Here is a 25,721-nt window from a genome sequence, read left to right as displayed (position 1 = left end):
CTCTCCAGAGTCTACAGTAAGTGAACTGGATGTCTGGGTGGAAATAGGCTACCTGAATAGTTGGGCCCTAAAATAGCTGCTACATCTGCTATTATGGCAGTTACGCCCGTGTAACGGTCCTTTCCGACATAACGAAAAGTGCTTGATTCTCGTTTGCCCCAGTGAACGTGCCCCTCTTTTAGATGGCACAATTCTTGTTGGGCACAACTCGCATTGGACACCTGTTTGTGTGATGACACACAGATGGCCCGCACATTGACATGCATGTCCTAATTTTTGTCCGTGACAAGCATAGGACATGCGATGGATCCATTATAGCCAATGGCTCACGTGAAAAGACTCATGTGCTGTCTGTGAATACATATGAACAGCACAAAGACCCAAACAGCCTAATGCGCCAGAGGCCATACAATGGTCTTCCTCGGGCCATTGTAACTGGAAACCAGCCTCAATATACAATGTGACTGACCGTCCAGATCTGCGACATGATTTCTGCAAAATCCAACCAATTAGCATCTGCATTTTACTGGTAAAACACCTTATTACTGAAGCGCTTGCACTGATTGACAACCTATTAGCGCCTCACTGCATACGGTGCGGTACTACATGTTCTCCACTGTTTTTTACCTGTGCTAGGATGAGCTGCTTCTTTGGAGACAAGAGGAGGCTGGCTCCATGTTATTTTTCTGGTACACATCCTGTGCAGAACCCTGAAGACGCTGCTGTCCACCACATAGAAAGCGTTTTACATCTTCCAGCAGCTCTTTCTGTTATATGTAGGAATCTACTTTATCTGTTAGTTATCTGCTTAATGTTGCTTAATCTTCATTTTGTATCACTCTTGGTTGACATTTTGAAGGCTTCAGAACCAATTTTTCCTTAGAATTTCTCTGTCAACATACACTGGCCACCCTGGAATCAATTAACACCGTATGCCGAGGGCCCACGGTACTGTGTTGGAATGCCACTATTCCATTCACAAACAACAATGGTTAATTTTCCATGGAAATCGTAACATGGACTGAAGATTTTTGAGACACCTAGTAGGACATATTCAGGCAATACAGAGGGTCCGCCACTCAGGAAACCACTCTATAAAGTAAGGCCGAAAGCCTCATCTACAAGACTTTATTACTATACGAATATCATTTATGGTTTTATCATTAGGATCTCTAGTAAAAGCAATGAACAGTAGTCTCATGTTCTACCTCTTAGTAAACAGGTGTATTTAGGCATGTACAAAAATAGGGGAGGATTTGAGGAAAATTACCTTAAGTAATCTGTCTCCAACCTGTAAGCTCCCCTCTATGTCAGCTACACCCCCAGGACTGATGGACTTGACAAATATCCCATATTCGCCTCCCACCAGAGAAAATCCCAACTCTCCAGACAGCGGCTTCTCCAAAACAACATGGACTAATCTGGCCTTTATGGGCACACAGAAAAACAAACAGATTTAGTTTATGCCATTTCATATGGAGCAACATATTGACTCATGTAATATAATACGCAGTTTTCTTCGCAGCGATTTTTAAAAGACTCTTATTTGGGTGCAGTATAATTATTTTACCCAATGCCCCATGTTAGACATTTGTACTTTTTTACATTTTGGGACACTTTCATGAACTTTTATTAATCAGGTTTTTACCAAAATGTGCTTGTATACATATGAGAAAACACTATATTTTTATTTTATTTACTTTTTGGAAGTCTTGTAGCTGCCCATATAGCAAAAGCCAGCTTTTGTCACCAAGGTCTTCGAAATTCATTACCCCTTCAAACTCTTTCCATGACTTTGGGCCAGTTCTCCACTCTGTTTACCAACAATGCTGTTTCTCTGGGAGGGAGTCTTGCACAGGTGCTCTCTCTTTATCCTTTATAATATATAGTCAGATATTATCAGTTATCTGTTTGTAGCCCCAGTTACTGAGTGGAGATTATTATTTTCCATTATTTGGGTCAGGTCTCTTTTCCTGACCTGGGTATCTATAATACCTCCACCTTCTCTTATCCTCTCCCTATCTTTAATGTGTTGGGGCGCCCTTTTCAGGGCGGTTACTCTGCTTGCTCATCCAGATATTATAGTTTGGGACATTGTAGGGTGCAGTCAGTTTTTTCTTTTTAGATAATTTGATTATAAATAAAATTTTAATTAAAGGATACAGTTCAGGTTGGCGTCGGCGGTTGGTCATTTTCTTTTATATTATATATTTCTGTATTTTTTTAAAAAAATATCTGTATCTAATAACATCATTCATATACATTCACATTTTTTGATATTTTTTTTCAAACTTGTATCATTGTAGCTGGGGCATTCATAGACACCTCAGTTACAGGGAAAAACCTCACCCTGTAGTGAGAGTAGTCACTAACACAGCTGATCTGGGTCTGCTAAGACCCTGCAGCTCTGCTGTGACTGGGATTCCGGTGGGGGTCACATGATTGCCAAGTCAAATAGTAGAAGTGTCACTCTTTCTCTATTCATGACATAGCGCTCATGCAACCTGCAAGAGAGAAGGCAAAAGCAATTATAAACCACTCTTCCTTCTCCTCCGGGTCCACAGCTGAGACTTACAACCGTGGACCCGACCTGCTCCTGCTACATTGCCGGAGCTTTAAATCTGTGCCATATTTTTTTTTACTATCGGCCGGGATTAAAGCAAAGTACCAAGCACCGTAAATTTACGGTGCTTGGTCCTTAATAGGTTAAAGCAGGATTTGGTCTACAGTAAAAATGCTGAACACTTGAACTGTGATGAGTCAGTATGAGACAGCCTTACCTTTACAGGGCTGGAAGGTAATCCTGTTTATACTATATATGTAGGTTTCCTTACAACCACGAGGTGATAAGCTCTATGACTGCTCCCTCTTCACACACTGGGTAGTCACCTCATTACATAATTGTGTATCTGTTCTCTGTTCATGTTGAACTCTTTGAAAGGGGTATCCAGGAATGGTCTACCCTTAGGAATGACCATCATCTGATTGGTGGAGGGTCAGCTCCTGACACCACTGCTGATCAACTGACTGATGGGGCCGCAGCGCTTGCAGTGTGTGCTGTGACACCATCATTATTAACCATTTAAAGCTCTGTACATTGTGTAGTGACTGTGCCCGGCATGGCAGTTCAGTTGCATTCACATGAATAGGACAGAGCTGTATTAAGCTGCAGTACCAGAGACAGCCACTACATAATGTACAGAGCTGTGGCTGCTAAACAATGAAGAGGCCGCAGCACTCATCCTTGGGGCTACCAGGAGTTGAACCTTCACCGAACTGCTATTGATAGCCTATCCTTAGCATGAAAACCTGTGTAAGTAACTACATTTATAGCAAATAATATGCTTAATAGCTACAACTGTAACAATTAGAATTATTTTCTAAGACAGCTTAGGGCTCTACGGCTGATGCAAAGCTACAACTTGCAGCATGGGACAAACTACAGAGACACAGGTAAAAAAGACTACTGTTCTAGATTGTTCATACCAAATTGTAAGATACTAATTAACATCATGAGAATGGACCTAGTCATTGCTAGGGAAGTGGTGGATGGTCACACATGTACCCAGAAAGTGACACACAGTATTACAAAGCACCCATTTAAAGGGTCTTTTCACATTTTTTGAGTGCAAAACTATGGCAAAGGTGCCCTAGTAGTGTAAATACAGAAGACAACTACCTCCGAAGCATACACGTCTGAATGGTCTTGTATGTGCTTCAATTGGTCTCCACTTGAGTAACCTAAAAATATAATGACAGTGTAAGATCAATGAGAATTACTATGTTAACCATTTGGAAATTAGTGAATAATGCGCAAAGAGTCAAGATGACTGTTTACATAAAAGGACTAAAAACTAACACCAACCAAGAAAAAACACAAAACATACATTCTGAATTATATAACAACGTATTATAAGGTTCATAAGTTAATTAAAAAGATTTAATTTGTTTTTTGTTTTTTAATCGCGATCTATTATTGGAGATAAAATTTCTGCAGTTCCAAAAAAAAAAAAACCCCATAGAACATCCTTAACACTATGGAATCTGCTGGCTCCCAGTTGCTTAAAGGGGTATTCAGATTGCGCAAAGTTGCTGTCATCAAAATTTATTAAAGATTGCATTGTGGTTCTGCTTTGGATTTTGAGTCTGTAGCTCTATACACCATCACCTTCTCCTGCACTTCACAAGTGTTTATTCACAGGTTGCCATGGATACGTCCTGTAGACATTCAATACTACAGGTCGGGCATGCTCAGTAGGAACGACCAGGGACGGCTTCTTTTTAGCTTCAGCTCTTGAGACCGGATTGCTGACCAATAGCAGGAGAGTGCTTAGTGAGGAGGCGCACATGTATGTACAGAGTGAGGAGTTGCGTGAAATGTTGTTTGAAGCTGCATATATGCAAGGATGTAGCGGCTATCTTGAAAAATAGTGATGCAGGAAAACATCAGAAACAGAGGACAGGATCACACGGTAATGGCTGCTCGATTTATACCCACAACCAGCTGTGCATAAACATGGAGCAAACACTTCATATTCGAAAACTGTTGAAAATTCGCTTCACAACTGGAATACTTCTTTAAATGAGGACGGTAAACCCTCCTGCCATTAGTCCTTATTTGATGGGCTCATTTAGATGCGGCAGGAGAGGTTTCCATTGTCGTATTATCACTAATAGAGAAAGGATTTTGAAGTGGCTAGTAGCCCGGGATGAATTCTCCATTAAATCCTCTTGAAACTGCAGCTTAGAATATGTTATGTATGTAATCCAACGCCCACGCAATATGCAGAACATTGGGGATACAATCCAGGCATTACGGGACAGGATGAATGCACATAAATCTAGCATTGTTAATAGCTTTGCATGACGTAGTGTATCAAGACACTTTTCTGTGACCCGCAACTCTGATCTTAAATGTCTGTGTGTGACCCCGACTGTACAAACTCCCAGCCCAAACCGGTTCCAGAAACTTAAGATAAGAACATTTTTCTGGATTTACAAGCTGAACACATTACTTCCTAATTGGCTAAATTAAATGATTAAAAGTTACTTTCAGGTTTTGACTCCACCCCACACCCCACCCACCCCCACACCCCCACCCACCCACACTTTCCCTTTTCTATCTTCAGGTTAAGCAAGTCGATTAATATTTTTTTTTTTAATCTCATCACGTATGGATACCTAATGTGCCGCGTTCAATAAATACGGCGTTGTATTTGTGTGTAGCAAAGTAAATCTTTTCCCCATATGTTGTATGACTATGTTGCCCAATACATAAACTCGGCATGCAGTTACTTCTTAGGCAGATATGCAGATGAGAGTTGTGGCGTGATAAGATGAATGGTCTGGTCACCTGGGACCCTAAAACTGAATCCACCCATAGCTTCTGAAAGCATTTTTATAGGCTCCTTGTGTGTAGTGACCTCTTCTTCCGCTTATGTAGAGCTTGCTGACCACTAGACACCTCTACAACAATACTAAAGATTTCACCCAATTACCAGAGTCTGAGAGCGGGTGCATTACTGGAATGCATGAAGCTAGATGGTCGGATTGACGAATTGCTGCCACCCGAGCAGTTCTGACCAGACTGTTAGGTGTTGGGACAAGTGGATGTGTGAGGGCACACAAGGTGACCGGGCTCAGGACCCCTCCCTACAGACCACCAGTAGAGGTGATCATCTGATATTCCGACAAGTACGAGCAACTTCAAGCGTTTCATTGTCTGCCATCCAGAGACAGGTGGTGTCATCGTTATGGTTTGCTGTGTCTGTTTGAACCATTTCCAGTCGTTTGGCTGAAGAACATTTGGTCTCACGACTTCCACTATGTGTACTGCCTTTGATGCCCACCATCACTTCCATTTGCAGTGATGTCATGAATGATGAAGCTGGACTCCTACGGATTGGAACCGGGTTGTCATCAGTGAAGAATCCAGGTTTAGTTTTGGCACTGATGATGGCTGTGTTCGCTTCTAGAGACCTAGGAGTGAGCGCTTCAATCTTGCCTTTACTTTGGAGCGGCGCACTGCCCCCACTGCTGGTGTGATGGTCTGGGGGTCCATCACATATGACAGTCGGTCACCTCTAGTAGTGGTACGGGGGACAATGACAACTCAGCGATATGTTCAGGACATCCTGCAGACACATGTCATCCTCTCATGGCGGCTTCCAAGAAGTATTTTTCAGCAGGATAATGCTCAGCCGCACACACAAGGGGGGGGGGGGGGGGGGGGGGGGGGGGGTCACAGGAATGTCTCCACAACATTGTCACACTTCTGTGGCTGCCCGGTCACCAGATTTATCGCCAATAGAATATGTATGGGCCCATCTTGGAGGCCAACTTCGACAGCCTATGAATTTGCATGATCCTGAGTCTCAGTTACCGCAAATGTGGAGCGATATGCCGCCGGATACCGTATGGAAGCTGTAAGCCCCAATGCCCACCTGCATAACATCTTGTATCCAAGCTAGAGGCGGTACAACAGGGTACTAGAGCCTCCATGCCCACCCATATCACATCTTGTATCCAAGCTAGAGGCGGTACAATAGGGTACTAGACCCTCCATGTCCACCTGTATCACATCTTGTATCCAAGCAAGAGGCGGTACAACAGGGTACTAGAGCCTCCATGCCTGCCCGTATCACATCTTGTATCCAAGCTAGAGGCGGTACAACAGGGTGCTAGAGCCTCCATGCCGGCCTGTATTACATCTTGTATTCAAGCTAGAGGAGGTACAACAGGGTACTACAGCCTCCATGCCTGTCCGTATCACATCTTGTATCCAAGCTAGAGGTAGTAAAACAGGGTACTAAAGCCTCCATGCCAACCGTATCACATCTTGTATCCAAGCTAGATAATCAAACTTCATCAATAATTTATTAAGGGACTTTTACATACATGTAGTTGGATATTTTATTTCTATGCAAGTGGACACATCTCTATATGTTCACTTAGTAGAAGATAAAAGGCACTTCTCAACACTTTCTATCCATCTACACTAGAAAGAGGGAAAGATTGCTTTCTTTACTTCATGGAAAAGCTAAGTAAGAAAACAAAAAATGTTCCTTACCGTTAATCTGATTGGGTTTGGAGCCCAAATTAACAAGGTTTTTGTTGTTTGGAACCACTGGATTCCCCTCTCTGAAAGAAGAATACACATGAAGAGTAACTGGAATAGGAGGGCGTATTAGAGAAAACCACGACATTACATGAAGATGCACAAAGAATGGTATATTTGTGTTAAAGAGGTATTCACATCTCAGTTCACCATGTGTGAGATAGAGAACGTGCTGTGGCCAGGGTGGATGGTTAGTACGGAAAAAGCCAAGTAGGTTGTGCTTCCTTGTTTCTGTCACTCAAGAGTTGCGTTAACAATATAGCTCACTGTGCTACGCTGTTACCGTAACTCTCAATTCATTTTTCTAGGCGTTGCAAAAATTGCATAGAGCAGCCTATTCAATTGTTTCCTCATCTCCCAACTACAGCCGGTCAAGGGTTGGAGGGCCATGTTCTTGAGATGGCCATGGACCCATAGGTGGGACCCACAATATCCTGTGGATGTGCCAAAAAGAAAATCTTAGATGGGAATACTCCTTTAAATGAAAGGACATAGTCAACACACCTTAGCTCCCAGAGCTGGGTTCATATACTGTATATTAGCTGTATCAAGACAGCCAAAAACTATTTTCTGTAAATCTAGGATTTTTTTTATAAAAACACAAAACCTATGACCTGAAATTTACCAAAAATGTGGCAATTGTGTTTTATTCTGTATTTTACCACAATTGCTAAAAAAAAGTTTTTCAATACATTATATGGTACAGTAAATTGAACCATTAAAGAAAATACAACTCATCCTAAAAAACATCAGAGCTTTCTCAGTCGAAAATTAAGGGAACGTTAAGGCTCTTCAAAGACAGGGAAGGGTTCGAGAAGGAAATGCTGAGAATATAATATAATAAATATATATATATTTTTTTTCTTTTGTGGATTTTCTCTGTTCCTTAGTATTCTGGCTTACTGCACATTATGAGAAGCTGAACTCAATAACAAAACCATATGCAATAAGCTTTATCTAGTGAGGGTGATCAATGAGTAGAACAGGTTGCCATGGGAGGTGGCGAGTTCTCCTTCGAAGGAAGTCTTCAAACATTGTCTGGGATGATTTAGTGAATTCTGCACTGAGCAGGGGGTTGGACCCGATGACCCTGGAGGTCGCTTCCAACTCTACCATTCTACGATTCTGCCAGCGGCAGGCACATAGATGTTTATGTAGGTCTGACTACCGCCAACTGCTATGGGTGCATACACTTTCCATCAAGAAAGCAACAGATGGCTTCTTACCTGGTAGCTTTTAAAACCACCACTGGAAGGGCAGATTCCAGAGTACGATTGACGTCATCCAATGTCATAGTTGAGGTGCTTTCTCCATTTATGTAATGTATAATGTCTAGTGGCCTCAGGGTTCCATCTTGATCAGCTATTGAGTCTGGCTTGATATCTTCTACATATATTACCTGAGAAGGGCTATTTGGTCCTCCGGAGAGAGAAAGACCTGTGTGAAAAGAAATAAGTTATGAGAAGGCTAAATGCCACCAAACAGAAAACATGACGGAGGTAATATAATCAGCTTTTATTTTCTTAGAACTTTACCCAGAATGCCTCTGTTGCACGGAAGTATAATATCAGGCAGGAGATGTGAAGGCACTTGTGGCTTGGGGATCTCCAGTACACGGCCAAGTACAAGACGCACAGTTTTGGGAGCAGCCCTAAGTAGATTCACCGCTTCAGTGTGGTTCATATAGGAGACATCTGTATCATTAACCTAATGAAATTGGGAAGAAAAATCAGACACAATTTTTAAAAAAAGTGTATAAAATAAAGTCATTCATTTGTGTACATTATTCAAATAGTGAGGCCTTACAAGACAAAGACCAGCAAAAACAATCTGTGATGTTAAATACCCCAGTATTCAAAATATATTTATACAAGAGCATTTAAATGGGTTTCCCAGGCAACGGGATACATTAGGGTCTGAGCAGGAGTGCTGCTCTAATCACTGTGTAGTGGCCAACGCTTGTAACTGCAGGCTCAGCTCTCATTGAATTCACTACACGGATCCGAGCAGCGCTTCCACTCCAACCCCAGTGCATTCGGCTGGTGCTGCCCTAGAAACCCCTTTAACATCACACAGACATAAGACACTAATATAGGCACCTTTATAAGCCGATCACCAGGCTGCAGACGGCCGTCACTTTTGGCAGGATCTTGAATGATATCATGAACATAACATCCGACACAGTCATTGGCTTTAGTCACCGTAAAACCCAGACTTCCCTTCTCCGATTTAGTGAGTGTCACATGAAGCTCCACCTCCTGCAGTGAAAGGAGATAGTTCAACACTTTCCTTTCTATACAGCCATTTTAGTATTAGAATTTATTGTGTACCGGCACATCTGCCCAATGTTCCTTGTGTTATTAACTTTCTTTCAACTAAGGGAGATGGAACAATGCGTTTACAGCGCCACCTATTGGAAGGCAGCATTCCTGCAATTCAATGTTCCTAGTCATTGTTACAAGGCTTGTATAAAGAGTCTAACATCTCCCTTATTTGCATATTACCCAGAGGAGCAGGAATGGCCTTATAAGTCTCCTCCCTTACCTTCTAGGTGCTCTCCCTAAGGAGACAAGATAGCGGTCCTGACCTAACTTTCTTTCCTAACAGGAAATATACACTCAAATACACAAGGAAAACCCGCCGGATCTGACACAGAGTGCAAATTAAATGTTACGAGATTAGGTAATTGTACGACATGGAAGCAAGAAATTTCACTTACATTTTAATTAAAGGGGTTGTCTCGCGAAAGCAAGTGGGGTTAAGTACTTCTGTACGTAGCTCCGCCCCCGTCACGCGTGCCGATTTCAGCCTCCTGATTGGCTGGAATCGGCACGCGTGACGGGGCGGAGCTACGCAATGGCGCGTAGAAGGGGGCGGTGCCAGAATGACGCTCGTGCCGGACCAAACAGATGGGAGAAGACCCTTCTGCGCAAGCGCGTCTAATCTCCCGATTAGACGCGGAAATTAGACGGAGCCATGGAGACGGGGACGCCAGCGCAGGGAAGGTAAGTGAATAACTTCTGTATGGCTCATATTTAATGCACGATGTATATTACAAAGTGCATTAATATGGCCATACAGAAGTGTATAAGCCCACTTGCTTTCGCGAGACAACCCCTTTAACCCTTTCCAATCCACTGTTTGATGTCTGAAGACATTCTGATTGAAGGTTGTACAGCTCCGATGTGTGAAGATGTCCGACAGGGTATTCTTACTGTATATGACTGGCCTCTGTTGTTGGGGGGCCTCTCCAGCATGTCCCATTTTGCAGTACTGGCTCTAGCCAGCAGATGGCACCATTGTATAATGGCAGAAAGAGAAAGCCCCCTAGGAAACCCTGAATCCAAAATTGGATTGCAAAAGGTTAAATCAATGGGCCAAGATTAAAATAATCTTCAGGTTGTCATAAACCGAAACGAGGTTTAAGGTCAGTTTCAGGTTAACACATTACGGCACATTTTTGCACCCATATGTCAACTGAAGATCTTGGCACGAATGCAGAGCTAGTGACCAAAACAAACATCATCGTAGGATTTTACCATTCTGTTTAGTGTACATCATTAACCCCTTAAGGATGCAGCCCTTTTTCCCCCTCAATTTGAGTTTTTCCTTCCCACAAAAGAACCCCCCCCCCAAAAAAAAAAAATCATAAAACTCTTATTTAATCATCAACTTAGCTGTCTGAGGGCTTTTCTTTGCTGAACAAGATGTATTTTTCAATGATACTATTTAATATATCATGTAATGTACTGAAAATCTTAAAAAATATATATTATTTGTGGAGTGAAATGAAACAGACCCTCCCCCCCACCCCCAAGTTCTGCTCTCTTTGGGGTGGTGGTGGTGGTGGTGGGGGGGGGGGGGGCGTCTTGTTTCTATTGTGTACACACTGCAGCAACAATAACATGATCACTTTATTCCACGGGTCAGTACAATTACTCAGGTATAGAGATGAGCGAGCATACTCGGTAAGGCGATATACTCGAGAGAGCATCGCCTTTTAGAGTACCTGCTGGCTCGTCCCTGAAGATTCGGGGGGGGGGGGCACTGTGTGGCGGAGGGGAGCAGGGTGGAGAGTGAGAGAGATCTCTCTCCCTCCCGATCCCCTCTGCAACCCCCCACTCACCCCCGCATCTTTAGGGATGAGCCAGCAGGTACTCTAAGAGGCGATGCTCTCTCGAGTACATCGCCTTACCAAGTATGCTCGCTCATCTCTACTAGGGTAACAAATTTATTTATTTTTGCTGTAAAACTTTTAAAAACTAAAGTATCTATGGGAAAAAACTATTTTCTGCCGGCATCTTCTGACAGCTATAGCTTTTTTATTTTTCCGTTGACCTGCTTGCGGGAGGGCTCATTTTTTGCAGGACGTCCTGTACTTTCTATTGGTACCATGTTGGAGTACATATGATCTTTTTGATCACTTTTGATTACATTTTTTCTTGGTGGCGGTGTGACCAAACTAGCACAATTGTTTTATTTTTCTAACGCTCAGCGTGTGGGGTAAATAATGCATTACTTTGAAAGATCGGACTTTCATGAACGCAGCAATATCAAATAGTTTTTTTTAAAATTATAAATATGAGAGGGTTTTTTTTTTTAATTATTAATTTATTTATTATTTTTTAAGTCCTCATAGGGAAAAGAACTTGAAATGGTTTGACCGCTCCTGAAATATGATGCAATACCATAGTATTACATTATACTGCAATCAGACCGGTGTAATGTAATACTATGGTAGTCCTGGGGGCTCTCAGCCGGCCACCGGCTGCCATGGCAACCAGACAGTACCCTATCATCTCATTGCGTAAGGGGGGTAACGGGACATTTAAATATCACTGTCAGCATTCAGGGCGGCAATTAGTTGGTTAATAGTCGTGATCAGCAGGAGTGCTGATCGCAGCTGTTGCAGGCAATTGTCCTCTGTAATAAACAGCCGGCACCCGCATTGTATGGAGCGGAATTGACCTCCGATCCCCCTCCATACAAACTCCGTACCTCCATGTTGTGACTGTGCTTCATGATTGAAGCCTGTACAGCTCCGATGTTGGAAGACGTCCAGCAGGGTATTCTCACTGTATATTACTGGCCGCTCTGTTGTCGGGGGCCTCTCCAGCATGTCCCATACCGCAGTACTAGCTCTAGCCAGCAGATGGTGCTATTGTATAAATGGCAGAAAGAGTAAACCCCCTAGGAAACCCTAAATACAAAATTGGATTGCAAAGGGTTAAGGGTTTAAACCAGTGGTTGAGAAGGAATTTGCACCCATTACATGGTGCAAATATGAGCCCATATTTTGCCCATGTGATACCAGCCAAACAGAGGTAATATTTCTACCTTCCCCCAAGTTCTTTTTTATGCTGCAGACTTGGGCATATACTTACCATTCACATAGAAAGAAGCATTTTATCACTATAAATATACTACATGTTAACACGAATGTGAATGTCCTCAAGAGCTGAAGGAAACTCACTGGCTCATACTCTTCCAAGTCCTTCAGTCCTAAGTTCTTGAAGGCTGACTGGTCATCGAGGAACGTCTTAGAATCTGGTAAGTAATCTTCGGAAAGTAAGACTGGAGGAATACTGCCACTGTGGGTTGGCGTCACATCTAGTGAAACTGGAGAAGGAGGATTGCTGCAAGTCGGAAAAGGAGTAAGGAATTAAATTTAGTGTTTTAAGTGTACAGATCTTATAATCATTATACAGGTACGTTCAAAGGTATTCCCACCACGGTATATGCAATAAATGTCTCATAGATGCGGGGCTTTCCTCTCACACCATGAAAGCCCCTAAGTGGCTTGTTTGCGGCTCTCCCCATCTACTTCCACATGAGTATGGGTAGGCTCACAATAACGTAATTTCATTGCGTATTACACAAGCATAATACGCAGTGAATAGAGTCAATGAAAGTGCATTGATTCATTCACATTTGCATATACGCTGGGTCACACTGCTGTAAAATGCTGCGCTATACACACAGCGTTGTACCACATACTTAGCCCAGCCTTACAAGGGAAACACCCCTTTAACTTAGGTCAGTGAAAGTCATCACTAGCAACAAATATCTGCTGTATCTGTCAAACAAGAGGAATAAACAAATGTTTGAGTAGGTCAAAGCCTATGAATTTTTAGTTCCATTCCTTTAGGAATTTATATCCTTGTCCTTCTTGTGGTATTCTGTCTCCAATTCTTTTAATCTTTTAGGGCATAGTCATCTTAGTTTTTTTACCCCCATTTGTTTGACTCTACATCCCCTCCTACTTTGTAGCTGGTCAACATAATAGGTTGAGGTCAGAGAGTGGGGTTGCCCTTATCAGAGCAGTGGCCCTGCTTGAATTGCACAAGTCCAGCAGATTAATAGGGTTCTCTTCACCTATTTGCATTTTCACATTAGTACAGGTTAAGTTTTAATCATAAAGAAGGGTTGTCTACTTATGTCAGTACTTTGACTCAATATCAGCAAGTTACAAACCGATTTATGACTACTTATTGTCTGGCTCCTCTTAGCAAGACATTGCTATTCATTGCATCCTATGTCTGTCTTATGGACAAGTCATTTAACATCTGAAGAACTTCCTCACCTGTCATCCAGATGGGGTTTATAAGGCGTCTGCTCAGGAGTATAAAAGCTGGAACGGACCGTTTCTTCTTGAATGTTAGAGGTATCACATTGGGTATGCAGTGGGACCGCCGAAGCTCTTGGTGTCTGGTAGACTGTGGCATTCCATGCTGGAGTGTCATCTTGTATGGGTAAAAAGTCTTCTTCACCAGTCCCACTACTATCACTATAGCTATCCCTCCTAGAAGGGTTTTTTAGCCTCCTAGTGCTTGTGTCATTGACCTCCTCACTGTCATCGTGGTCCGAGATGTCCTCAGGATCCTGACCAAAGAAATGATCAGCACCATACTTGCTACCTTGACTGTCTTCTGGCATAGTTGGCTGAGGAGAGTTCAACGGTGTCTGAAAAGATTTTTTTCCCAAAAGAGATAGAAAAACAATACCTTAAAAAAAAATCTCTATTTTTTTGAGAAAATTAATTTCAACATCAGTGGCCTCCAGAATGTTTTTCTGCCTCTAGGTCACATTTCTAGCACTCTGACCAAACTCATTGTCCTGCAGTTATTGGGGCAGATTTAGGATAACTATTATTAAAAAAATGGTCTTTCTTGCCCATAGCAGCCAATCACAGCACAGCTTTTACTTTGTAACTCCTTAAGCCAAGTAAATCTCAGGTGGTCAGAATGAGATCACATGACCCATGTGAGGAGAAGGACCCAAGGAAGTTTCAGATAGAAAGGAATAACTAAGCAACATAAGACTAGCTAACCTATATACTGGGAGAAATCGTTAAATATATTTCACCCAAGTGGATCGTTACGATAATATTAACATAACAAAACATCAATTTAAAAGAGAATTGTGGCACCAAATGGAAATGAGATAAGCAGGAAATGGAGCAGTCATGGTGTTGGTATAACAGAATTTAGTCGAAAAGTTAGCTTGGATGAGTGATGGTAATTTCGTGCACAAGCATATTACTGATCAGCTCAGTGTGGTGATAGAACAGGGGAGGACACAAACCACATGCTGTTCTCTTACCAGGATTACTGGGCTGATCTCTGGCAATACACCAGATGGTGGCCTGCACATCAGCAAGGTGACTTCTGGAGAGGTTCCTCTCAGAGCAGAGATTACTTCCTAGAATGGAGACAAAGGAGGACTTTTTACCATTGACAGTACGGAGCAAACACCTCATCCATCTCATATGTAACCATAGAGGGGGTCCATCTTTTTTTTCATAGCCAAAATACATAGCCAGATAATCTAAAGCAGTTTTCACACCTGCGTCCAAGAGTTGAGCGTTCCTGCTCAGTTTAGGGGAGCAGGAAAAAGGAATCCCCTGGTCGAACGGATCCAACTTATGACGGAACCAAACAGCGCCAAATAGACCCCATTGACTATAATGGTGTCTGTCTGATCCCCATTCAGTGGTCCGGCATTTAATCAGTCGAAAAAGTCCTTCATGCAGGATCAATTAGTGCCGGATGTGAGGAGCAACATTGTAACAATTCTAGATGGCTAGAGATTGAATAGCATTGCCAAAGAAATTTGCACAAAACTTTTTGTTATATCAATGAAGGCAATATGCCCCATGTAAATAAGGAATACTTCGCGAGTCTCTTACCTGCTGACCAAGTCCTTTCAATGAAGCCCCATTCACCTTAAGAATCACATCACCGACATTGATTTTGCCACTTTCTGAAGCTGGTTGACCTGGGAAGAGTTTCTTCACTCGAACTATGCTTGAGCCCATCTGAGTAGGAATGAGGTCTTCTTCTCGAGAGAAGCTGAAGCCCAGTCCAGAGCTGTTCTTCACCAGTTTAACTTCATACACATTTTCTGCAATGCGAAACACATGAAAGGAAAATGCAGAATTTAAAACAGTGAAAGTCAGTTTGTCAATCTCCTGGGTGACATTTTCTATTACAACAAGACAAAATAACACGATGGAACCGACTGTTCGTATTACTTTAGTAGGAGAGGCTATATCAGACTGTTACAGCCGAGTATCCAAATGATCATTTCTATATTCTAAAAAGTGAAAATATTCTGGAAAACCACTAGAGGGTGACAACAACACAGTAGATATGAACACGTATAGCAGACGTGGGAGGCGCACATATACATTGCTTCAAAAAATATGAAGCGAGAAAAAAAAAAACACTCACTCAAATACCCTTTAAGTTAAGATAAACTCTTGTCAAAAAGACAACAAAAAACCCTAGAAGTTGTCGTTTTGCTTCAAAATTCAGCATACAGTTCCATCTCAGGCAAATATGCAGATGATGAGAGTTGTGGTGGTTAGATGAACAGTCTTGTCACCTGAGGCCCTAAAAGTGGTTCCTCCTTGGCCTATAAGAGGCTCTCGGAGCTCCTTGTGTGTAGTGACCTCTTCTTCCGCTTGTGTAGAGCTTGTTGACCACTAGACCCCTCTACGACATAATCCAAGAGCTTTCACTCAGTAACCAGAGTCTGACAAAGGGCGCATTATTGGAATACAAGATGCTGGATGGTCATATTAAAGAATTGTCCCCCACCTGGGCCATTCTGACCAGACTGTTAGGTGATAGGAACAACAGATGTGTGAGGGCACACAAGGTGACCGGGTTCAGGACAGACCACCAGCGTTGAGGATTGTCTGGTTGTCTGACAAGCAGGAGCAGCTCTAACCATTTCATTGTCTGCCATCCAGAGACAGATGGCACCATCATTATAGGCCCCTGTGTCTGTCAGAAGCATTTCCAGGCACTTGGCTGAAGGACATTTGGGCTCGAGGTGCCCATTATGTGTACTGTCTTTGATGCCTACCCTCTATCACCTCCATTTGCAGTGGTGTTGTGAAAGACAAAACTGGACTGCTATGGAATGGAACCGTCTTCAGCAACAAATCCAGGTTTAGTTTAGTAACGACTGCCATGTTCGTGTCTGGAGACCTCAGGGTGAGCGCTCCAATCCTGCCTTTGCTGTGGAGTGGCACACTGCCCCCTGCTGGTGTGATGGACAGGCAGGGGAGGGGGAACCGCACATGACAGTCAGTCACCTCTGTGTTGGCTCTCATAGCAGGGCTTCCAAGAGGCATGTTCCAGCAGGATAATGCTTGGCAGCAGACCACAAGGGTGTCACAAATGTCTCCACAACATTGTCACACTTCTGTGGCTGCCTGGTTGCCATATTTATTTATTGCCAATAGAACATGTATGGGACCATCTGGGGTGCCAACTTCAACAGCCTTTGAGTCTGCATAATCTAGAGGCTCAGTTACAGCAAATGTGGAGTGATATGCTGCAGGATACCATATGGAACCTGTATGCCTCCATGCCCACCCGTATGCAAGTTAGAGGTGGTACAACAGGGTACTAGAGCCTCCCTGCCCACCCATATCACATTTTGAATCCAAGCTAGCAGCGGTACAACGGCGTACTAGAGCCTCCATGCCTGTCCATTTCACATCTTGTATCCAAGCTAGAGGCGGCCCAACAGGGTACTAGAGCCTCCATGCCCCCTCCCACCCCCCTATCAAATCTTGTATCTAACCTAGAGGCGGTACAACAGGGTACTAGAGACTCCCTTCAAGGAGCCAGTTTTCCACAATAAGTTCTCTTTTTGCTCGGATACTGTAATTACTTACATACATCAACGTTACAATCACGGAGAGAAAGTTTCATTTGATTCTGACAACTTCTAGGACAGGGGTTGATTTTAATAATTAGTGTATTATAAATGCAGCTGTTAGCATGATTTTCCAGAATTTTTGAGGATGCAAAATGATTTTTCAGGCTTTTTGAGGATGCTTGAAATATAAGCCCTACTCCAAAATTAAGCCCTGCTAACAGTCAATTTAAAAAGTCAATTTAAATAGTGTCCAGGCAGCTATACAGGTAAAAAAGTGTAACCTTTTTGAACGAAAATTAATATAAAGACACTGTCTTATTTACAGGGAAACACGGTATCTGTAGTTTTTCATAGGACTTCAAGTAAACATACTTTATTTTCAGAACAGAGTTGTGATAACCAACAATGCCCCAAAAATTGACAAATGTAACTCTGCTGCATCTGTATATAATAGCCTGATTAATAAACCATCAAGAAAAAGTAAAAAAACAAAACAAAAACTGGAACACCATAGTGCTTGGAAAGCTAGAGGGCTGCATCAACGCAAATCATTCTGTGCCGACATCTCGCAGGGCAGAGGCAATGTTCTTTTTCTGACACATGGTATTGATTATGGTCAGAAAACTTGCTGTGCCGTGCCTTTCCAGTGTAATTGCTCCATGGGATCGGGGAGGAGCGCTTCCCCTTCACTGTGCCAGCCAACTGTGACGGAGCTTCCAGGCCAGCACAGGAAAAGCTCAACCATCCGAAGCTCGAACTTTATTATAAAATGGTTAGTCCTGCTGCGTCGACTTGTATCATAAAGACCGAAGAGGCGCAGTTAGGATCCTTTTTAAGCCCATTTCTAGTGTAAAGAAGTTGCAAACTTTTACACACATGCACATTTGCATAAAAATGTGCCTTTTCTTTTTTCTGTACTGATCCTGTCACTTTCCAACAAGGTTTTCCGAAGGGAACGTGGCCGCCCCGAATCAATAGGTGTATATTTTACACCAGAGGTGCATCTAGTTGCCGGGGACGTGCCGAATACATGAAGAGGCAGGCACCTATTCAAGCATTCAGTGCACCGTGCGGCAGGGGAAATTGTACTAAACCGGCGCAGGACATCCCAGGCCTAGTAAATTTCCTCCGGTGTTATGTACTTGCAATACGGATCATTACAGATTGGTGACACTGCCTGGGAAATTAGTAAAGCAGAACAGCAAAAAAAACAACAAACAAAAGAGGAAAAACAGTAAGGCCGCCTGCAGACGGGCAGAAATTCCGCGGCGGGATTTCCCGCGCGACAAACAAATCGCGGCATGCTTTATTTCTGTGCGGGGCTCGTAGAGCTCCGCACAGAAACGTCACTCCCCAGCCGCCGGATCCGCTCTGCGCATGCGCCGGCTGCCTGACAGCCGGCACATGAAAGACCCGGGGCCGCGGGAGCAGGTGAGTGACGCGCTGCTCTCTGCAGACGCTCGGGTCCCGATGCGAGAATTCTCGCAGCCGGATCCAACCCGGCCGTCTGCAGGCGGGCCTAAAGCAAAAAATATAAAGGAAAGGCTCATTCGATAATTAAAAGAATCCATACACTTGAAATAAAAAACTTAAAACCATCCTCTTGTTTTGTGACAAAATTTTGTCCTGGGACTAGAGGGCTTGGACAGTATAATACCTGCAGTTATTCTTCTCCCACATCCCTCCAATCCCCAGGTTCACAGTCCTGTTATCGGCCGTCCAAGAAGGCTGTTGCAATTTTCTTACTACCGTACTTAATGCACACTGTGCACTGCTCTTTGATTGGTCAGCACGGATCACCTGAGCAGCAATGGCCAGTCGGAGAGCAGGTATAGTGAGATATTAGGTAGTCAGAGGATTGTGTTGGCCATCTTGAACGGCCAACAAGACTGGGAACTGGTAGATCAGAGGGACAACAGAGAAGGACAAGTACAGGTGATATACGCCCGGGCCCACCTAATCCGAGATATGAGTTTGTTCTGAAACCGGAAAGTCATTTTAGAGAACTATATACAGCAAGACCAAGTACAAAAGGTGTGAAGAAAACCCCTTAAATCTTGTCACTAGCCAGACTACATATGAATAGGACAATAACATGCACAAAGCTTGAAAAGTAAAATAAGCAGCTCATAAAATAAATCCACACACAATATCCTTAATACAATGCGACATCCGATAAAGGAAACTAATCTCCTTGGCTTAGTTAAAAAAAAAAAAAAATTAAAAAAAAAAAGTTACACAGACACAGACACACAGACACACACACGGCTTAAAGGCGGTTTCCAGAATTTAAATATTGATGACCTAACTTTATGAAGAGTCATCAACATATCGGTGGAAGTCCAATTCTTGAAACTCCTGCCTATCAGCTGTTTGAAGGGGCTGTGAGATCAAGCGATGTAGCCTATTCAATGTATACCGCCACACATCATGCATTGGCTGTGGCTGGTATTGCAGCTCATCTCCATTCACCTGAATGAATCAGAACTGCAGAAAGGCTGTGTGACCAATGAAGAGATGTCACAGGCTGAGGAAGAGGGCACAGTGGCTCACACCCTCAAGTGCTGCTCCCACTTCAAACAGCTAAACTGTGAGGGTGCAGCGAGTTGAACTCCTACCAATTTGATATTAATGACCTATCCTGAGGATCGGTCATCAATATTTAAGTTCTGGAAGACCCCTTTAGGAATCTCACGCAAGGGCTAGCACCATCCTGCTCCATGTGTATCATTGGTACAAACCGGCTTTCTCAGAAGTCTTGAAACAAATAAAAAACAAGGACCTCTCTAATATATACATTGTTTTTTTATAGATGAAATGAAAAATGGATATTAACCAGTAATGGGCTCTTTCTCTACAAGTGGGTGGGTTGGTAGGAATATTTTTATACTAATTCATCCTGGTATCGTTCTCCTGCTGCATTCTATCTTGTGTGATTCTGTGGACGGTTCTTAAATGATCCTATAATAGCCTTTCTCTTTATTGGTAAAAGGTTTTAGTCCTGTTGCAGTTGGATCTTATTGACACCAGTAAATGGTTAAAAACAAAGCTTTTATTATAGCATCCTTAAAACATGTTTATAGAAGCAGAGGGGAAAAAGGGAATGATTTCTACAGGTTTCAAGCCTCACAAACCAGGCTTATGCAGGAGAGGCTTGAAACATGTAAAACTCCACTTTTTCCCCATCTGCTTCTATGAGGATGATTTTACGGATGCTATAATAAAAGTTTTGTTTTTAACTTCTTGTGATTGTTGGAAGAAATCTTGTGTTTTGGAAATGGATCCATCCGTGACTTTCTTCGCTGCACCATGGTACTTACGTATGATAAATTGTGTACCCGCCATTTTTTTGTTTCTTGGTATTGGTCTCACTTTTTTACATGGGCTCAATGATACACCAGAAATGCTATTAGCAAAACATGCGAGGAGCGTTAATTAAAGATTTCCCCTGACCCACTTCTATTTATCGCAGGATGCTGAAACTGCACATGTGTAATGATATAAGTCTCTTTGCAACTCTGAACTGATAACGGTCTTTCTTTTACAGGTGTTGAAGTGGTGCGAGGTCTGATAATGGACCCAGTGGAATGCAGAGCAGTCATCACGTTACTTTACTTGAAAGGCCGCACAGCAAGGGAGACGATGAGATGAAAGAGGTTTATGGGGAGGATTCCCCATCATATCATGTAGTCAAGAACTGGCATCGTCAAGTCAAATGTGGTTGGACTTTGGTGGAAACTGTTCCAATTCCAGAGAGTGACCCTACTCCATTATCGATGAACACTCATCCAGCTAGTGGAGGCTGCCCTTTTGGAAAGTCGCCGCGTAACCATTTGCGACCTAGCCCAAAATGTCAAGATTAACATGGTGTTCATGGAAACAATTATCCAAGACCATCTTCATATGCACAACTGCTATCCACTCGCTGGGTTCCCTGGCTGCTCACACCTTTCCAGAAGCAGGAACGAGTTGAATGCTTCCAGACTCTTTTGACGATGTGCCATGGAAACCAGGAGGACCTTTACAACAGACTGATCACACAGGATGGAAGCTGGGTCCATTTCTATCATCCGGACACTAAAGTTCAGTTGATGCAATGGAAACATCCGGACTCACCATCTCCTAAGAAGGCACATGCCTAACCCTCGGTGGGCAAGGTCATGCTCACAGTCTTTTAGGACCAGCATGAAGTAGTCTTTATGGATTTCCTAGCAAAGGGTACCACGATTACTGGGGCATACTATGCTTCACTGCTGCGGAAATTGTGGGAGGCCATCTAAACCAAGAGACGTGACATGCTCATCAAAGGAGTCTACCTTCTGCAAGACAAAGCCCCAGGTCACAACTCACGTTTCCCAGAGGGAAGCATGCAGCTGCGGGCTTGAAATCCTACTGCATCCCCCTTATTCACCCGATCTCGCACCATCGGACTTACACCTCTTTCCAACAATGGAGTTATTTTTGAAGGGCAAGCATTTTCCAGATGATGAGACTCTGATTTCCGAAGTCACAACATGGCTTTTGGAGCAACCTGTCGACTTCTACAAGCAAGGTGGCACCTATGTAGAGAAGGACTAATAACTGAGCCAAGTTTCGTTGCTTTCAGTCCACAGGAAATGGGTCTGGGGAAATCTTTAATGAGCGCCCCTTGTATCCTTGTGTAGCATCTGTTTTGTATTTATTATATAATCTTTTCATTTAGCCTACAAAATCTATTTATGCATAAATCAGTGGGAACCCTATTTTTTTTTTTTTACAAGACCTCCTGAGGAAAGCCAGTTGTCTACTGGCCATATGCATTGGAAAGGATGGTGCTAGCCCCGATGGTGGACTTTTCAATGATTTTTGATACATTTCTTCCCTTAGGCTGAGGAGATTCATTTCCTTTATTGGATCTCGGATTGTATTATAGGTATTATGATTTTTATCATGCGTTACATATTTTACTTCTTTCATCTTTGTGGATGTTCTTGTCATAGTCATACACTTGCAAGAAAATATATGTGAACCCTTTGATATTATTTAGAATTCTGCATTGTTACTTATAAAATGTGGTCCGATTTTAATCTATGTCACAATTATAAACAAACACAGCCTAACTAAATGAACACCACAAAGAGTTGTACCATTCATGTCTTTTATTTAGCACGTTGAGTAAACATCCACAGTGCACCCTTGAATTTAATAGCAGCAATCACCTTCACCAAACGTTTCCTGTAGCAGCAAATAATAGTCAGACAACGTTAAGGAGGCATTTTGAACCACTCCCCAGTGCAAATGTGTTTCAGTTTATGAATATTTCTGGGATGCCTTGCATGCACAGCTTTCTTCAGGTCATGCCACAGCATCTACATAGGGTAAGGTAATTCCAAACTGACTTAGCCATTCCAAAACCCAATTCTTCTTTTTCAAGCATCCTTTAGTTGATTTATTTGTGTGCTTTGAATTATTGTCTTGTTGTATCTCCCAACATCTCTTCAGCTTGAGGTCATAGACTGCTGTCCTTACATTCTCCTGTAAAATGTTTTCATACACCTTAGAATTGATTATTCACTTACTTTTCCTTGCAACTATATGCAGTCTGGCTATTGATAATATTTAGGGGGCTTTCTTCACGCCTTTATGGTGGATCTTACTGTTGATCACTATATGGTCTTGCTGTATGCAACATTTAGGGGTTTTTTTGTGGTCTCAATAAAACATGATTTTTTTTTTATTATTGGAGGTGCAGTTTCTATTTATTTTACTTTACTGTTTATTTCATTTTGCATATTTTGACCCACGGCAGACCTGCACAACATACTGCCTGGGAGTCACATGTGGCCTGGCAGAGGATTTCTGGTGGCCCGCAGACTATGACATGACCAGTCTCTTGACATCATAGCCATATCACAGTCTACGGCACAGTTGTCAAGCTAACCACTGCTAGCTGTAAAGCCTACGTTTTACAGCTAGCAGCAGTAGCGGCTAGGATGTCAGGACAGTGCAGAGTAAAGGACCTTCAGTAAATGACAGTCGAGTGACCGGCCATGCTGTGCAGCGTGCGTCTGGTCACATGACAGTCACTTAAGTCAGGGAAAGTCTTGTAGGCCCCGGGAGCAGCAGACTCTTTCAACATGGCCTACAGTATTTGAAGTGGTGTTTCTACTGCATGGTTCAGGCAGTCAACTCAAAGTTGACTCGGCCTCCCATGCTTCAGAGATCGGTAAAATGAGTACTCTGTTTGCTGGGGGGTAAAAGGTGACTGGGGAAGGCAATGGCAAACCACCCCGTATAAACAGTCTGCCAGGAAAAGGTCACGATGTGATGTCACCCTAAGAATCAGTCGTGACTCTGTGCTTGCACCAGGGGACTTTACCTACCTTATACTGCAGTAACTGCATTGCAGTGTAAAAAGTTTTATGTGATTCCGCTTGAACTTTTTCTTAGGCTCCTAAGTATACATAGTGCAGCCGTGTGAACAATAATAATTCTTCTAAAAATCTTGCATCCACATTCTGTGTCCTAATAGCAGCATGAACCAACCGAGGTTCATGCTCATACCTATTCACTAGCGCAGAGCATCCTGGGGTTTGCAAAATAGTTTAATCACTATACAATAAGTTTTTAATGGCTTACTTACAAAGTGAGCTGCTAAACTATTTGCAGCCCCAGGAAGTTTTCAGATTTTAATTTTGGTCCCTTCCCTACTGCCAAGATGTGCAGGACTGCCCTAGGGCAAAGGGTTTGGCACTACGAGTACAAATTGGTTGAGTGCCCACCCTGCCTTTAGATTGTTTCCATTAATAATGCAGAAGCAGCAACAAATGCTTAGGTATTTCAGGTATCCTCACCATCAGTAGCAAAGCTGTAATCTGGGGGTGCAGTAGTCTTTTTCTGCAGTTTGCTGCCATCTGCTTGGTTAGGTGGTGTACACTTTGGAGTCACAGGAGCGTGGACATTAATGGCTGGAAGTTGCCCCTTTTCAAGCAGCAGCGTTACCACCTACAACAATTAGTATAATTTTAATAACCATAATACACCAGTTATGCATCAAGTCATTCCTAAACAGTGGTTCTTACTATAGGAATCAAGTGTACACTGCAGTAATACAATAGATGGATCAACCAGGATAGAAATAAATAGTAGCCTGTAATATGTGACGGCACCTTTACTAAGAAAGGTATCTGAGCAGGGACAACTTCCATATACAATATAATCTCAGCATGTTAAAGCTGGAATCACATCTGCAGTTTTATAGGGCAGTTTTTAGAGACCTAGGGGCTTACTTGGTAACCCTTTCCAATCCACTGTCTGACCTCTGAAGACATTATGATTTAAGGCTGTACAGCTCTGATGTTAGAAGACGACCGTCGGGGTTCTCTTACTGTCTATTGCCAGCCTCTCTGCTGTCGGAGCCTATCCAACGTGTCAGCTCATGCAGTACTGGCTTTAGCCAGCAGATAGCGCCGTTGCATAACGGCAGAAAAAGAGTAAGCCCCCTAGGAAAACCAGGATACAAATAGGATTGGAAAGGGTTAAGTTTTGAATGCTAGTTTTCTCATGCACAAAGGTCTATGTAGGTTTCAGCATGGAGATGCCACCAGATGCAACATATGTATTAATACACTTGCAACCTTCAATTCACTTGTTGCACTTAAACCAGCGAAAGGTTTACTTAGACCGCGGCATGAGGGTATTTTTGAGCCCAATATCAGAAGAGGATTCGAAAGGCATTAAAAATATAAAGAACGGACGACTTCTACTTCTCCTTCCCGCTGGATCCACTTCTGGTTTTGGCTAAAGAAAACAAATCTCAAAACTATATAGAAACTGCATGTGTGTTTCCAACGTGTCAGAAGTTATCTCCAACTATATAATAGTAGGTTATAAGTTAACCCTTTCCAATCCAATTTGTATCCTGGTTTTCCTAGGGGGCTCTTTTCCTGCCGTTATACAACGGCGCTATCTGCTGGCTAAAGCCAGTACTGCATGAGGTGACACGTTGGATAGGCTCCGACAGCAGAGAGGCTGGCAATAGACAGTAAGAGAATCCCGACGGACGTCTTCCAACATCAGAGCTGTGCAGCCTTAAATCATAATGTCTTCAGAGGTCAGACAGTGGATTGGAAAGGGTTAACTGGCAACTAAGGAAGTAGCCCCAATGAATTTAATTAATGGTGAGAAAAGCCCTCTTGGGTTTAAGAATAAAGGTGAGTTGAAACAAATCTACTGCGGAATATTCAGTAATCTTGTAGGTACAATCTCTCAACTTCATTTAAAATGAAAGCGGCATTGTTACAAATCACTGGCCAGAAAATGATGCTCTTAAAGGGGTCATCTGACTTGAGAGGTACATTTAAATACCTGTTTATGGAAACCTTTTCAAGTTAAAGTGGTTGTCCAGTTGAAAAATATTGATGGTCTATTCTTAAGTCATCAGTAGTAG

At 42.7% G+C, this 25,721-nt stretch overlaps 1 protein-coding gene across 5 annotated transcripts in view; it reads right to left on the bottom strand.

Annotated features, from left to right (window-relative positions):
* PTPN13 (protein tyrosine phosphatase non-receptor type 13) overlaps positions 1–25,721 on the bottom strand; it is a 210,946-nt gene that overhangs the window by 24,230 nt on the left and 160,995 nt on the right. For 4 of the 5 annotated variants that reach the window (XM_066574375.1, XM_066574378.1, XM_066574377.1 and 1 more), the window contains exons 28-38: positions 24,127–24,277; positions 15,306–15,520; positions 14,720–14,818; positions 13,701–14,080; positions 12,591–12,753; positions 9,217–9,375; positions 8,653–8,824; positions 8,344–8,554; positions 7,070–7,140; positions 3,680–3,741; positions 1,271–1,426 (exon numbers count right to left, since the gene is read on the bottom strand). In XM_066574375.1, the coding sequence (XP_066430472.1) occupies positions 1,271–1,426; positions 3,680–3,741; positions 7,070–7,140; positions 8,344–8,554; positions 8,653–8,824; positions 9,217–9,375; positions 12,591–12,753; positions 13,701–14,080; positions 14,720–14,818; positions 15,306–15,520; positions 24,127–24,277 (1,839 nt within the window). The remainder of the gene's footprint in view (positions 1–1,270; positions 1,427–3,679; positions 3,742–7,069; positions 7,141–8,343; positions 8,555–8,652; positions 8,825–9,216; positions 9,376–12,590; positions 12,754–13,700; positions 14,081–14,719; positions 14,819–15,305; positions 15,521–24,126; positions 24,278–25,721) is intronic. The other variant, XM_066574379.1, reaches the window with a different exon arrangement.

Source organism: Eleutherodactylus coqui, chromosome 7 (assembly GCF_035609145.1).
Source record: "Eleutherodactylus coqui strain aEleCoq1 chromosome 7, aEleCoq1.hap1, whole genome shotgun sequence".
NCBI lineage: Eukaryota > Metazoa > Chordata > Amphibia > Anura > Eleutherodactylidae > Eleutherodactylus > Eleutherodactylus coqui.
The sequence above is the reverse complement of the archived record's forward strand: the minus strand, read 5'-3'. Positions and strand labels throughout refer to the sequence as shown.